A 15,969-nucleotide genomic window follows, 5' to 3' on the forward strand; every position below is an offset into this window, starting at 1 on the left:
CTCTTAAGATTTATTGACAGCCCTACAGGATTTATGGTGACAATTCCCTCCAGCACAACTCAGACATTAGATGAGTTCATGCCACATCGTTTTGCGACTCTTCTGCGTGCTCACAGGGGTTCTTCACAATGTTAGGCAGATGTACCAGTTTCTTTGGCTCTTCAGTGTATTATCCCCTGTGATACCCATTCTTGTTAGATTTTGGCAACGTCTATGTCCATAATATTACATCAGGTTACCAAACCTTTGCTGGAGTTAAGGGAGTTACGTAACTCAAAACTGATGTCATACTAACCCAAATTTGTGACTTCTTAAGTATTTGCACCTCCTTTTCCAGGTTAGTCTCGACCGGCAAGAAACCATTTCGCAACTGTTTAATAGAGTTTAGGCTACCAGCAAGCCCTTCTAAGCCCTTATGGACATAGAAGAAGACTGTTTTGATATTCTCTCCTTCCTCTTGATCACTACAAAGACGTCCTGATTTATGACTCCTTGAGCCCCGTTACTGAAATGAAATGTCTTGTGGCTAGCGCCTCCCATTGGATAGACCGGTCGCCTGGTGCAAGTCTTATGAGTTGACGCTATTTCGGTGACTTGCATGTCGATGGGGATGAGATGATAATGACGAGGACAACACAACACCTAGTCCCTGAGTGGAGGAAATCTCTGACCCAGCCGGGAATCGATCCTGGGCCCCTTTGCACGGCATTCCAACGCTCTGGCCACTCAGCTATCGGGGCGGACAGCCCTGTTACTGACAAGAAGTTGGTTATCAGGAGGACTAGCGCCCTCATTCTTCTGGATGAATGGGTGATAGTGTTCCAATGCAGTACAGCCTTCCCGCTGGGAGGAGAAGAAGAAGGTTTCGAGGGTTCCATCGCGGCCCCATGAGCAGCTAGGGAAATAAGGATCCATTCAGACAGAGCGCCACATGCCTAATAAGCCTTATACAATTGAGGTGAGGTAGGTTTCCCAGAGGTTGCCCACTAGCGACTGTTCTACCTCAACAGGCATATATCTCATCAGCGCGAACCTCACCTTGAGATTGAGGGTTTTTTTTTTTATATAGAGGTTTATTTCATCTTCACGATCTGGGCTGTCAAGCCGAGATCCCCATTCACTCTGACACTCAACGTTTCACGGCCGCGCCGCACAGTGATCGCTCAAGCATGCCCAGAGCGGCGGCACTTACCAGTCCCCAGCTCACAATTCCCGAGGACGCCAAGCGCGTACTCCGCAGACAGATGCTGAGCCCCAGATGGCAGGAGTCGTCGAGTGCTGAAGCTTTAGCGACCAGAAGACAAACAGGAGTAAAATATATGGAGCTTCCTTCTCCTGCAGCAGGATATGTGTATTCCGTTCAACAGTGTACTGACGCTCGTGGGCAATAAGGGAAAAGATAGAGCAAATATAGAAGTTAAGGAAATGTATATAGATAATGTGACACAATGTCCCCTTTTTCTGCACTCTATTATCTCCATATTGAGTCAAAGAGTCATGCTACTGTGTGATGAAAAATGGCTGCTGGCGAGGGACAATGAACTGTGATCAGAGAAATCTGTTTTTAAGTTGAGGGCTTCAGCAACCACTCCAGTTGGACTAAGTCATCTTTACATCTCTCTGAACAGGGCACTGCCTCATAAGTAAGGAGTAAGGAGTAATGCGACGATTCACGTCAATAGACGCTTGAATACTAGAAATAAGAGAGTGCCGCACCATTAAAACCAAGGGCCGTCATGACTAACTTGGTGAAATGCATGTTTAAAATCACTCCAAAGTAAAGCTTCCGACACAGGAACTGTGGAAGCAATCGAGATGAGATCACGACATTTAGCATCGACAGTCAGGAGAAAACGCCCGGGTGATTACTTTGATAACATGCAACAATGTAAGCAAGCAAAAACGACATGGGGCTATTTACCGCCCGCCCTACAGTTTTACAAGGGTCACTCCAAAAGAAATGCACACTATTTTTGTAAAAATACAGTTTTCATTCTGCAGGTGTGAAAGTACTACAGTGTGTAGATACATCCTTATCGCTTGTTTTCAAACTTAGTTCCACCTGTTACCGTGAGTGGCGCCGTCACAGCATGTCTTCAAGATGGCTGTTACACTTGACGTTCGTCAGAAGCAACGTGCTGTTATAGAATTCCTGTGCTGTGAAAACAAGATAGTGGGAAACATCCACAAGAGTTTGAAAGAGATGTATGGAGATGCTGCTGTCGATCGCAGTACAGTTAGTCGGTGGGCAAGCAGGTTACATGATGAAAGCGGGTACGGCAATATTGAGGATTGTCCTCGCAGCGGCAGACCTCTACCGCACACACTCCAGACAATGTGCAGAGAGTTAACAAATTGGTGACTGCTGACAGACGCATCACAGTGAACGAATTGTCACGCTACATTGAGACAGAGGAAGGAAGTGTTTGCAGAATACTGAAAGGGTTGGCGTTAGAAAAGGTTTTTGCCAGGTGGGTTCTCAGGATGTTGACAGTGGTTCACAAAGAAACAAGAAAAACTGTATGCAGCGAACTTTTGGGACAGTACGAGAATGGTGGAGATGAATGTAACTACCATCTCTTTGGGAAACATAAAGACTCTCTTCGTGGAACAAAGTCTGAAGATGATGACTCCCTTGTGCACGCTGCCAAACAGTGGCTCAAACAGGTTGGTCCAGAATTTTACGCTGCGGGTATACAGAGGCTGGTTCCAAGATGGCGTAAGGCAGTTGCGAGGGATGGAAACTATGTGGAGAATTGAAAATTTTGTTCCTAAGGGATGTATCTACACACTGTAAAACTTTCAAACATGTGGGATAAAAGATGGATTTAAAAAAAATAGTGTGAATTTCTTTTGGAGTGACCCTCGTATAATAAAAACTAAGTAGTTCACGCATTGTATCAGGCTATCATGATCACTCACGTCCATCTGCATAACGAATAATGGTACTGAGACACGTCCCCTGAGATCGCGTTCGAAACCGAATTAGACGATACAGAGAAGCCAGTTCATCCTGTAGAATCTAACGCGGCTGAGAACGCAAACGAATACCATCTAATTTTAGTCTTTTAGTTACAGGAGTTTTGCCCTCACGTGGTGAACTTCCATAACTCCAAGTGGGACGTCTCGAGCACTATCAAAAGGCCACGAAGGACAGCGTAATAAAATTACGGAGTCGTCCTCATTTCTGCTGCTTTAGCAACAATGAAACGCAAGAGTTCAGTGCGAAGCCGAGGTTTGGCAATCCATGATTCAGCATTTGAGGGATAACGCACTTGGTAACGGCATGCTCGTCCCCACACGGCAACGATGATATAAGCCAGAGAGCGGTCCGGCAGATTGAAATATTTAGCTTCTAAACAGACCGAAGAAGATGTACCCGCTACGGGACGTGGTTAAAAGCAATTGAAACAGCAGAGTGGTCGGTAAAGCTGGCAGTAATTGCATCAATTGACAAAAATTGTCTCCACGGGGAAGCTGAAAAATGGATACGGCCCAATCGAATAGTGGAAGTAGCTGTAAAACTCGTGAAAAGTACTAATGTGGGATATCTGAAGACCAAGCATCCTCTAGACTTAACGACGCCACTATATCATTGAGCTCATGACAATAATTATAAGTGGCAGTCTGATCCACAGGACGTAAAACACAGTTGAAATCCATCCGTATCACCATCAAATTTTTTTGTGATTTCATGAAGTAAATAAATGGCATCTTCCTTATAAAAGAGCTATCGCCCATGTGTACGAACAGATGCAGATGGAACATAAAGAAAAGTTAAGGCGAGATCATAAAAATAACACCCCATACTCCGACCATCGTCCAGCATTTCAAAGTTCATAAACGGAATACCGTCCCTATAAAGCACGGTCTTGTCAACATAACTTAACGGTGCATCATTAAAAAAACATAGAATACCCAGGGAGACAAAACGCATAAAATAACACTTCTTTCAAACACACAACATCAGCTTGAGAATAAACCGTCGTAAGGGGAGGTTATCCTATTAACATTTAAAATAAGAAACGTACACACTTGCATTAGTTAAGACATGTAGGGCACGATAGTAGAACTAGAAAAGAATTTACGCATCACGTCCCACTCGCCACAACACCGGCAGATTGCGGAGGCGAAAGTACAGGATTTAAGTCCTTTCCGTCGGAAGATGCAGATTTCATACTTTGTTTTCTTTTTTCGGCGCGATGCTGCACTCTCAGGTTGCAAATGTTGTTTAGCACCACTGTGTGACAACGTAACTTCTTGACGTGGAACGGAATGCGAGGAACACAACCAGGAGCGATGAACCTCATCATGAGATAAAGAAGAGATAGACGATGCAGCGTCTGAAGCTGTGTGTTTCATCTGACTACCCGGAAGAGAATCGGCAGTAACCGGTTGCTCTATCGTATTAGACTGAAGAAGGGATGAGACTGGACTAGGACACTATTAAGGCAGCACAGCAGACGATTCCTCCGTTCAATCACCGGAACAGACGTCCCTACGCACGGTGGAGAGGACGTAGACCCAGCATTCATTTCAACATCAGCAGAACTAGCGTCGCCATCCCTGGCGAAACAAGAACCGCAATTAACGTCAGTGTTCAGAGCATCACCTCTGGAAGAAGCATGCTCCACCACCATCTTCTCGGAGAGTCGAGATTGGGGAGGGGTGACTTCAAAATCTTCACCATTCTGAGGCGGCCGGCGTTTAAATTCTGCTACCGGTGACGGCGCCTTAACGGCAACAGGGGCCGCGTCTGAAAGTCGCGAGGAGTCTCCGAAAGTCCTCCACAGCTGGAGAAGTACTGAAAGCAGTTTGCGAAGACACTAACTCAGCTAATGTCAAAGAACGACGTTTTTCATAGGACGATTTTAAAACCATAACACGACGAAGACAATTGGTTCTGAGAGGGCCACTTTCATTACAAATAGAGTAGGTTCCCTTCTAGCCCTGTGCACATAACATAAATCCGATAACCACAAACATTCAGATGTAAAGGAAGGCTTTTTGAACACATGTTTCTACAGTTCAGATACCACTGTAACGCTGCAAGCTATGTTGAGTAGGCCAGCGTTCCCACCGAATATGCCGAATGACGCTATAAGGAGGAAATGAATCGTCCACTTCGGGAGGAAGATTGTAAACTCCAACCGGGATATACTCGGTCGCTGCATTTACAGGAAGGACGGGACTAACAGAACCATTACCATGTGTAAACATCACCTGGGAACCAACCCACGATAGAAGCCGGTATGCTTGCATAAAAATAAGCAGTGTCTACCTGATCAGATGTATCTCGAATCGTATGAACCAATCGATCGTGAATTTCTAGCGAGCCCCGTTGAACATGACGCGTACTCTCGTCAAAGCTGAAACGAACTTTACCCCGACGACGAATATTCTTGGGAGACTCGACAGACATCATGGTGTGGACAGCAAGCGCTGCCTCCAGGGAACAAACGAACGACGGAGCTAGGCTAGAATTACGCGACGTCGGGCGACGCACACACAAGACTGAGTACACTCAAGTTCGACAGGCGGAAGTAAGGACAATCTGCTCGCTCGACGCGCGAGGCGGATCTGTCCGTCCGGCTGCGGATTCCGTGAACCCTTGTGGCCGTACACTGCAAAGAGCACGCCTGTAATTTTCAAACTCGATCTTATCAAAAACGATTGAGAGTTACACCTCCCTACTTAAACATGTTGATGTCCTAGTTGTACCCTACACCCCTTTGCAATAGGCACTAAAGTTCGTGTGGTTCCCGTATCAAGTAGTTTCGAGTTTAGGGCGCTCTCAGCCGCTTTGACAACACACCAGGTTGGACTTAAAATGTGAGGCGGGCAGCTAAGTCACGGCACAATACTCAGCGAAAGATTGGAAGAATGTTCCACGTTTTTTATATACAACTCTCCGCTATGAAATGTGTGCTCGAAAACAATTGACAGGTGTGGTCAGGAAATGTCATACGTTCCGACGTTCTGATTTTCTGCTGTAGAAAGAGAACACACATGTAGTTAACCACTGACAAGGAACTGATCTATTACTGGTTAAACTTGTCGCAGAATAAGGACACAATTTAAAGCCATAAAGCAGTAAAGCATTGCAACGACAAGTAGTTCGTTAGTAATGAGAGCAGGCTCTTTCATTCTTTTGCCAGGACGTAGGGATGTAATTTCGGTCTTATAGAAGAGCACGGTATGTCCTGTGCCAGAGCAGTGCTCTGCCACTATAAATTTATCTTGTTGGACCAGATGATCGCATCGGTGTTTCACTTTGTGAAGCGTCTGGCCAATGTACGGTATTTCACATTGATGCCGATTCTCATAACGGCTTCATTTCCTAAGGCCGATGTCGACAATGAATTGCGTCAGAACGTTTCACAAACTAACTAAAGAATACTCTGATATGAGTCAAAAAACGTGCTGCTTCTACATAATATAATAGTAATGAAAGCCACTGTGACGGAATGTGCAAACATAAGAACAATGTGTTATTCGTTCTAGACAGACGATAAAATAAATGATCCAGGGGTCCTTATATGGCAACTCACGTGCAAGCTAACATTCATGTATTTTGATAAAATCATATAAGCCGGCTGACTTTGAATATACACATTCGAAACCGGTGACGGCGCTTTTTTCAGTTAACTAAACCAAAATGAAATTGTGTCTGTATGCCAAACAGCCAGAGCTGTACAATCATGTATTGTTCAAAAAAATAGCACAAAAATACACTCTTCGAAAGGACAGTGGGGGGGGGGGGGGAGGGGCAAAGTTCCAAAACCTCTGAGGAAACAGTGATTCTTATCATTTACCAGCTTGGAAATCTTGATTCGAAAGTGTACTATATCTGTTAATCATAATCTTTGTATTTCTTATAGTGTATTCACATAGGGGACATCTCACTATACAGTTCATGCACTAACGCAAATGCGAAAATTTCGAATAGTTGTATAGAAAAGCTTAAACGAATTCATACTCGAAGAAGGGGAAGCAATGTTCCACCACTAAGTGATTAGCACTGAAACTTTGGCATAAAACGACCAGCGTGCTCTGTCGTGTGGTCGAAAAGGTCAGATTTACTACGAACTCATCCAGTGAAGAGCCGTCAAACGAAGTTAGAACGTCAAATAACTTGCCATTATGCGTCTTCAAAGTAAGGAGCAAAGCTCCATAGTGTATGAGATCGAACGGGGAAATATGCTCTGTCTTCAGGAAATATGACTCCCATATCCATGACGTTTCTGCTCGTACAGAGCATGTTGCTACAACAGAGACAGTGATGAGAGAGTGCTGCAGTGTACATGGTGTTTTTAATTAAACATTCACTACTTGAGCCGGTGTAAATGAAAACTATTTATGGTAAATGGAAATGAGCGTTTGGCGTCATTGGCCGGGAGGCTCCTTACCGGGTAGGTCCGGCAGCCTTGGTGCAGGTCTTGTTACATTCGACGCCACATTCGGCGACCTGCGCGCCGGATGGGGATGAAGAGATGATGAAGACAAAACAACTCACAGTCCCTGAGCGGAGAAAATCCCCGACCCGGCCGGGAATGGAACCTGGGTCCATCAGGACGGCAGTCCGTCACGCTGACCATTTTTTTTAATCTCAAAAAGAAATTGTGCAAAAAATGGTTCAAATGGCTCTGAGCACTATGGGACTCAACTGCTGTGGTCATTAGTCCCCTAGAACTTAGAACTACTTAAACCTAACTAACCTAAGGACATCACACACATCCATGCCCGAGGCAGGATTCGAACCTGCGACCGTAGCAGTCGCACGGTTCCGGACTGCGCGCCTAGAACCGCGAGACGACCGCGGTCGGCTTTTAATCTCATTTTGTTCGTTTTTGTTCGTTGCATCTGCTCGGGGTGGACGTCGTAAGACTTCCGTTTAAGTTCATTATTGATCGATTAACTCAGGTTTTTTTTACGACAGAGGGCAGCTAACCTTCTGACCGAACACGCTGAGCTACCGTGCCGGCACCATTTAGCTGTTGGGGCGCACACTATTTGTGGTATGGGCACCCAACTTTATAGGGCTGATGTTCAGACCGTGCGCTGCAAGATTTTCGTCGCTACTAGTGCTAATGTTATGACTTGCCTTAGGCGCCGGTACTGGCACGGTGGCGCAAGACTGAAACACAAGCACCAGTGTGCTTCACAGCTGCAGACAGTCAACACGATTCTGGAAACGATAAGGAGGGCTTTAGCCGCAAAACTACTTTATTAAAATAACACCAACAGTGGTTTTGCTCTTCGCGAGTATGGACGCATTAAAGGAATGGGAGAAGTCCTCTTTCCGAATATGAGTTGAAGAACATGATTCGGATGTTCGAATTAACAGGCGATTTGAGAATCGTTCCTGTGAAAGGCTGACAGCCAACTGCGCCGCAACCTGTTGAAGAAGTTACTGTTGCCATGGTTGAGAATGATGCATACAACTTGGATCTTAAAGCAGCGTACGAGCTGCGCCCACCGTTGTTTCGGGCAGCAGAAGAGCAATCTCTAGCGCGGTTCCGGGCTGTCGTGGATTTAGATGGTCGTCTCATTGAGCAACGTTTGTAACCTGGGATGTAAACATGGTACGCAATGATCAAATGTTACTCCCTCAGTTGTTTGTTCGTTGCTTCTCTTCTGCATCTCCTTACAACTGTTCCCACAAAATTTCGTTGTCCTACAATCACTCGTCTGTCTTGGGAGCCGTCTCAAGTAATGATTAATTATAATCTCCATGTACAATGCGACCCCATTTCGTGACGACCGCCTTCTTCTTCGCATGGACGTACTGGAATGTACAGTGTCGTCAGGAACAGTCTGAAAAGCTTGTATGGTAAGGGTATTGCAGGATACGCTGTGTCGAGAAATAATTCTTAAGAAAACAAGTCGGTACTTTGGCTCCTTTTCCGAGTTAATTAGCATTGAAGTTTGCCAGTCAGGCTGTTCCGCGCGCAAATTCAAGTGGCCCGCCGGAGACGGGGTCGCCGAAGTTGTGTTCAGTTTTATTTCCTGAAACCGAACAAGGGAATGATAATGCTAATTAACTCGGAAACGGTTCAACATAGCGAATATTTTTCTTAGCAGATATTTCTCAGCACGACCTATCCTGCAACACCCGCTTTTCTAACTATTTCTGATCCCCCTTTATAGCTTCATCCACATTTCTGGGCACTGCAAGCGATGAGGACCCATTTGTTTTGACATGTCTACCCCATTAACTGCAAGTTGTTTAGTTCACACATATGCCGTTAGGTCGATCCACAGTGTCCAACGCCTGCTGTAATGGACAGCTGCACGCAATCTCTGTCGTACTGAGAGACAAAATATGAGGTTTTCGGGAGAGTTCCACTTCTAGACTCCACGGTTAGAGCCATACACGTGTTAGATAACGTAGGTTGTGGCCTATCCACGATTCAACACGGTCACTGAGCAAGCTGTAAAGGAAACGAAGGATGAATTTGGAAAGGGCATTAAAGTTCATGGAGAGGAGATAAAACTTTTGAGATGTGTTGATGACATTTCGGCTCTGTAGAAGAGGCTAAGGAATATGAAGAGCAGATATTCGGAATGAATCTTGAGGAAAGACTATGAAATGATCACCAACAAAATCAAAATAACAGTAATGGAATGTTTGGATAGTAAAATAATTGATGATGGCTAAACTAGACAGAATATAAAGGCCAAGCTCGCAATAGCAAGAAACGTATTTCTGGAAATGAGAAATTTTTTAACATCGAATATAAATTTACGTGTTAGTAAGTCTTTTCTCAAAGTAACCATCTGGCTTGTAGCCTTGTACGGAAGTGAAATGTGGACGATGATGCGTTCAGACAAGAAGAGAATAGAAGCTTCTTAAATGCCGAAGATTACACGTTTATTACGAAAACTGAAGGTGGAGGGGACAGAAAGGAAGAAAAAGTAAAGAAAAATTGACATCAGCTGCATCGGGAATTCATGCGGAGTCAGGCGCGACAACTGAAAGTGTGTGGCGGTCTGGGTCTCGATCTCGCGATTTCCTGCTTGTTAAGCAGGCCTCGTTGCATTGACCAGTGTGCCAGCCGGGGACAGTGTTTACCATGAATGTGCGGACTATCTTCCCACTCAGCGCCACCTGTCTGCCCATGTCCACCATGATCTCTTATTTAAAGTACCACTGGAGGTCGAACGTAAATGTGTATCCACACTGAAAATTGTGGATTCATTGCCTATCGGGGCGACTCATTGATATGAATGCGTGGTGTCTGTTTTTTTGGACATTTCCAATCACCACGCGGAATCCGCAGCTGTGAAACATGTTATGTAGACTGAAGGTGGAGGAGGGCACGAATCCACAATCTTCAAGACGGATGGACATTTACGTTCGACCTACAGTGGGAATCTAAAATTAGAGAGCGTGGAGGACATAAAGAGGAACTGTCGATAGGTGGCGTAGGTGGGAATGTGAGGCGACCAGGGAGTGTGCCGAGACAGCCCTCGCATTTGAGATTAACACTGTGTCCGGGCGGTGCAGCGGTTAACGTAACTGCTTAGTAAGCAAAAGGTCCCGGTCCGGCCTACATTTTCACATGATATCGCTGATTCACCATAGTCCCTATGCAACTGATCTCAGTAGTTCCTTTCCTTTCCTTTCTCCCTCCTCCACCTTCAGTTTACGTAATACGTATCACATATGCGGATTTCTCGCGGTGTCTCTTCTTTCTGACATGGCCGAAAGAACAGACACCGCACATTAATATTATACGTTTAGATTTCATAACCAATGAGGAGATAATAATGGAATTGAGAGAGAAAGAAATTTATGGCACAACTTGACTAAAACAAAAGATCAGTTGATAGGAAACGTCCTGAGGCATCAAGGCATCGTCAGTTTGGTAATGGAGGAAAATAGAGGTGAGCATAAAATTTGTAGAGAGAGGTTAAGGCTTGAATATTAATTGCACGTAGGCTGCAGTAGTTCTGCATGACAGATTAGGGTTGAGAGCTGAATCGTTCAAGTCTTCGTACTGAAGACCACATCAAATTGAATAGTGAAATAGGTATTAACGTGGTGACCGTGGTGAGTTGTCGAGTGCAGACAGCTCCATTTGCCATCGTTTGCAGTGGCACCGAACACAACATGTTATTTCGACCTCTAAGAATTGAGAGCAGTCTTACTGCTCTGGCTAAATCAGTAGGTTCTGCAGACTGCCAATACTGCGAACAACTGCCCAGCAGGGAAATGGCGGGCTACACCTGCTTCCTTGTCTTCATGTCCTGCTGCCATGTCACTCTCCGAGCATATCTGAATAGAGGGCAACTTGTTCGTCACAGTTCTGCAGCAACTATTGTTAATGCTTTGTAAATGGCGTAAGAACTACGTGGAGGGATACCTTGCAGGAAAGTATCCAGATCCTCTTTGACTCTGCGCCACGACGTTTAAAATGTTCAAATGTGTGAATTCCTACGGGACCAAACTGCTTAGGTCATCGGTCCCTAGACTTACACATTACTTAAAATAACTTAAACTAACTTATGCTAACAACAACCCATGCCCGAGGGAGGACTTGAACCTTCGGCGGGAGGGGCCGCGAAGTCAGTTACATGACGCCTCAAACCGCGCAGCCAGTCTGCTCGGCATACGGCGTTTAAGAGTTTCCAGTTGCAGCAGGTGGAGTATTTACCATACTGAATTCTGGATATCAGGTTTTATGTGCAGTTCTGGAATCGTATAATTTCGTTTTACTGTCATATAGCCGACGTGTTATATAAAGCTCAGTTTAGTCACATACATCCTTTGTAATGTTGCAAATTTTTGAAGCGCTTCTTTATGTTGCTACTGGAATAGGTGTTATTACATATTTCGATGTCTGCAAAATCGTTAAACCGTTTGAGGTTCTTTTTAAGCCAGAAACTACTTTTCGTAATTGTCATCGCATATCTTAACAATACTTGTTTCCCGCACGAAAGAATAGCCTGTCTGAACTCGGTTTCTCTGTTTCAGTCTAGTGTGTTAATCGACCGATGGGGCAGCACTGGTGGCTGGAGCCGCATCTACAACCTGACGGAGAAAGATATGTTCATGTACCTGAAGGTCAACTTTCCTAACATCTTCGAAGCTTATTACGGCTCCCTTGGTATCGAGGGCCCTCCAGCACCAGCCGTACGTATTTGGAACGCACTCACTTTAAATGTGCGTGAGCGTGTGTGTGTGTGTGTGTGTGTGTGTGTGTGTGTGTGTGTGTGTGGTATGTGTGTATGCGTGGGGAAGAGCAAGGATAAAGGAAATATGATACACACTGCGAAGGGATGAAACATATACTCGTAAGCTGCAGAGAACATACCCCAAATCAATTTAGATTCAAATCAAATTTTATTTCTCACTCGAATGCACCGTTTAGTTGTGCATAAAATATTTATTCTTCAGCCTGTATTCAAAAACGAGCCCATCGCCAAAGAAGTAACAAAGGTATTAATCACATCCAGGTCGGTACTATGTATACAGATTAGTTAACTGTCATGTTTGTTGGAGGGCACTCGTACTTGGCGGAAAAAAGACGAGGTGAGGCGAGGAAGTTCATATTACCATTGAGTAGGAGGCCATGTGTGCAGAGTCACGCAGTATATTCCAAAGCTCTGCGCTGACCATTGACTTCGTTGCAAACGAGCGCCTCCGTTACCCATCGGCTAATGCCATAGGCGTAGACTAAATATTTTATAAAGTGAAATATTAACTTCCTATTCCATACAGTCGTCCCAAACTACACTAGCGGAAACAAAAATTAGCATATCCTCTTCGAAGGTTTCAGTTTACTCAAGATTCGTTTTTCCAACAGTGCATATCGACTACATGAAATTATTACTTTACAGACGAATGGCGCAAATGGTTCTGAGGTACCAGGCATCGACCCATACTGAAACACCCATATTAGTACGTAGTGTAGCCTCGAAGGGCGGCAATTCAGGCACTGACTCTGCATTCCAGTCCGTCGTACAGATGCCGAATAGTGTTGTGGGTTACGTCATGCCAACCTACTCCACCTTTTCACGTAATTCTGTAAGAGTTGATGGTTAAAGGATCGCACGAGTCACTTCTCGCTCCAACAGATACAACATGTGTTCGATTGGAGACAAGTCTGGAGATCGTGCTGGTCAGAGAAGTTTCTGCAAGTCTTGAAGAGCACGTTGGGTTTCACGGGCAGTGTGTGGGCCAGCACTATCATGATGGAACAACACATCATCTTCCTGTCGCAATAATGGTAAAAGAACGGATCTAAAAACATTTTGCACGTACTGAGAGTTGGTCAGCGTCCCCTACAGAAACATCAAAAGTGAACGAGAGTTGTAGCTTATGGTACCCCAGACCGTTAGGCCTGCAGTGGAACCAGTGTGGTTGGTTGGTTGGTATAAAAGAGGGAGGAAGGGACCAAACTACGAGGTTAAAAAATGGTTCAAATGGCTCTGAGCACTATAGGACTTAACTTCTGCGGTCATCAGTCCCTTAGAACTTAGAACTACTTAAACCTAACTAACCTAAGGACATCACACACATCCATGCCCGAGGCAGGATTCGAACCTGTGACCGTAGCAGACGCTGAAGTGCCTAGAACCGCTTGGCCACTCCGTCCGGCAAACTACGAGGTCATCTGTCCCTTGTTACTAGTAAAACAACGCCGAAAGTGTGAGAATAAAACAGGTGAGACATATAACACAAAGCGGAAAGATAGGAAAAACCACAGGAACGAAGGAAATTCAACGAACACTAAAAGGAACAAAAGAGGACAAGGAAAGAACAGAGAGACCTAAGAAACAACTGGAAAAGAATAAAACAAGAAAGCAGATGACTGTAGCTGGCCGACCACAAGAATAAAAAGGAGAAGCCAGCCACTCAGCAACACATTAAAACGTCCACCCTAAAAGCACTAGAGCGGAGGTCACAGAGGGACAAAGGACATGCGCGAAAACTCAGATCAAATTATAAAACCCATCCTCACAAAGAAAACGTAAAACTGAAGCTGCTGTTGAAGCATTGTCGCCCAACACCGAAGGTAGGGTGCTGGAAAAGTTAAAAGTCCCCCGAAGAGCAGCTAAAAGTGGGCAGACCAGCAAGAGGTGGACGACTGTCATTTGGGAGCCACAGCGACACAGAGGTGGGTGCTCGCGACGGAGTAGGTAACCATGCGTTAGCCACGTATGGCCAATGCGGAGCCGGCAAAGAACATCTGATTCCCTGCCAAAGGGCCGCGTGGAAGACTTGCACTCAGTCGTAGTCTCCTTAATGCACGCAGATTGTTGTGCTTGCTGTTATGCCATTCTGTCTCCCAAAGCCGGAAAATCCTGCGGCGTAAGACAGAACTCGGGTCAGCTTCGGAGATGCCCACCTCCAGAAGCGGTTTCCGCGTCGCCTGTTTGGCCAGCCTGTCGGTAAGTTCGTCGCCTGGGATTCCAACGTGCCAGTGGGGTCCATACAAGCACCACCGAACGACGGGATTGTTCCAGAGCATAGATGGACTCCTGGATGGATGCTACAAGAGGATAGCAAGGGTAGCACTGGTGGATAGCTTGTAGGCTGCGCCTTGAGTCAGAAAAAATTGCTCTGAGGACTGTGGGACTTAACATCTGAGGTCAACAGTCCCCTAGAACTTAGAACTACTTACACCTAACTAACCTAAGGACACCACACACATCCATGCCCAAGGCAGGATCCGAACCGGCGACCGTAGCACAGTCGCGCGGTTCCGGACTGGAGCGCCTAGAACCGCTCGGCCACCGCGGACGGCCAAGAGCACGACACATGGCCGCCAGCTGTGCAGTGAAAACACTGATTCCATCTGGCAAGGAGCGCGGTTCAATATGTCCGCCATGAACATACGCAAAGCCTACGTGACCATCAGCCATCGAGCAGTTGGTGTCAACCATGTCAGAGCCCCGGAACACGTCAAGAATCGAGAGGAAGTGACAGCGGAGAGCGGCGGGGTTAACGGAGTCCTTAGGGCCATGCAAAAGGTCCAGACAAAGCTGCCGCCGGGGCGTACACCATGGGGCGTACGTGAAAGGACCGCAAGTAGAGGTGGTAAAGGGAAGGACTCCTGTTCGGAGAGAAGGCATCGCACGCGAACCGCAATCTTTAGCCCCGACCTTTGCGCCGTTGCGGGAGATGGACTGCCGCGGGCGAGGGAAGGAGACGGTAATTCGGATGCTCAGAACTACGAACGTGTGCAGCGTAACTGGCGAGCATTTGCGCACGTCTGATTTGCAATGGTGATTGGTGTTGCCCAGGCAATGGAGAGCAATGAGGTGCTGCCAGCACCTCCGCTTATGCTGACGAAGGTGAGGAAGCCAAGTCAATGGAGCGTCGAAAAACAGTCCTAATAATCGATATGTCTCCACTACAGTGAATGGTTTCTCATGAAGGTGAAGTTCTGGATCCGGATGAACGGTACGACGCCGACAGAAGTGCATGACACACGACTTTGCGGCTGAAAACTGGAAGCCGTGAGCTAGAGCCCATGACTGCCCCTTGTGGATGGCTCCCCGTAGGTGCTGCTCAGCGATACCAGTACTGGAACAGCAGTTCGAAATGCAGAAATCGTCTGCATACAGAAATGGTGAGACTGAAGGCCCTTCAACTGCTGCTAGACAGTTAATGGCCACTAAAAAGAGATAGACACTCAATACAGAGCCCTGAGGCACTCCATTCTCCTGGATATGGGGGGAATTATGGGAGGCACCAACTTGGATACGGAAAGCACGAAGCGACAGGGAGTTTTGGATAAAAATCGGGAGTGGGTCACGGAGACCCCACTCACACAACGTCTCACGGATATGATGTCGCCAGGTCGTGTCGTACGCTTTACATAAGTCAAAAAAGACGGCAACCAGATGTTGGCGTCTGGAAAAGACTCGAGGGATACCAGATTATCAGTGGTAGAGCGACCCTGGCGGAAGCCACCCTGACATGGGGCCAGGAGGCTACGTGACTCCAGGACCCAA

At 46.1% G+C, this 15,969-nt stretch overlaps 1 protein-coding gene across 2 annotated transcripts in view; it reads left to right on the forward strand.

Annotated features, from left to right (window-relative positions):
- The window catches only part of LOC126336186 (uncharacterized), a 138,700-nt gene that overhangs the window by 61,120 nt on the left and 61,611 nt on the right, over positions 1 to 15,969 (forward strand). For both annotated transcript variants that reach the window (XR_007564907.1, XM_049999693.1), the window contains exon 3: positions 11,981 to 12,139. Coding sequence is in view for 1 of the 2 variants with exons in the window: in XM_049999693.1 (XP_049855650.1) it covers positions 11,981 to 12,139 (159 nt within the window). In the remaining variant the exon portion in view is untranslated. The remainder of the gene's footprint in view (positions 1 to 11,980; positions 12,140 to 15,969) is intronic.

This window comes from Schistocerca gregaria, chromosome 2, assembly GCF_023897955.1.
Source record: "Schistocerca gregaria isolate iqSchGreg1 chromosome 2, iqSchGreg1.2, whole genome shotgun sequence".
In the NCBI taxonomy this organism is placed as follows: domain Eukaryota; kingdom Metazoa; phylum Arthropoda; class Insecta; order Orthoptera; family Acrididae; genus Schistocerca; species Schistocerca gregaria.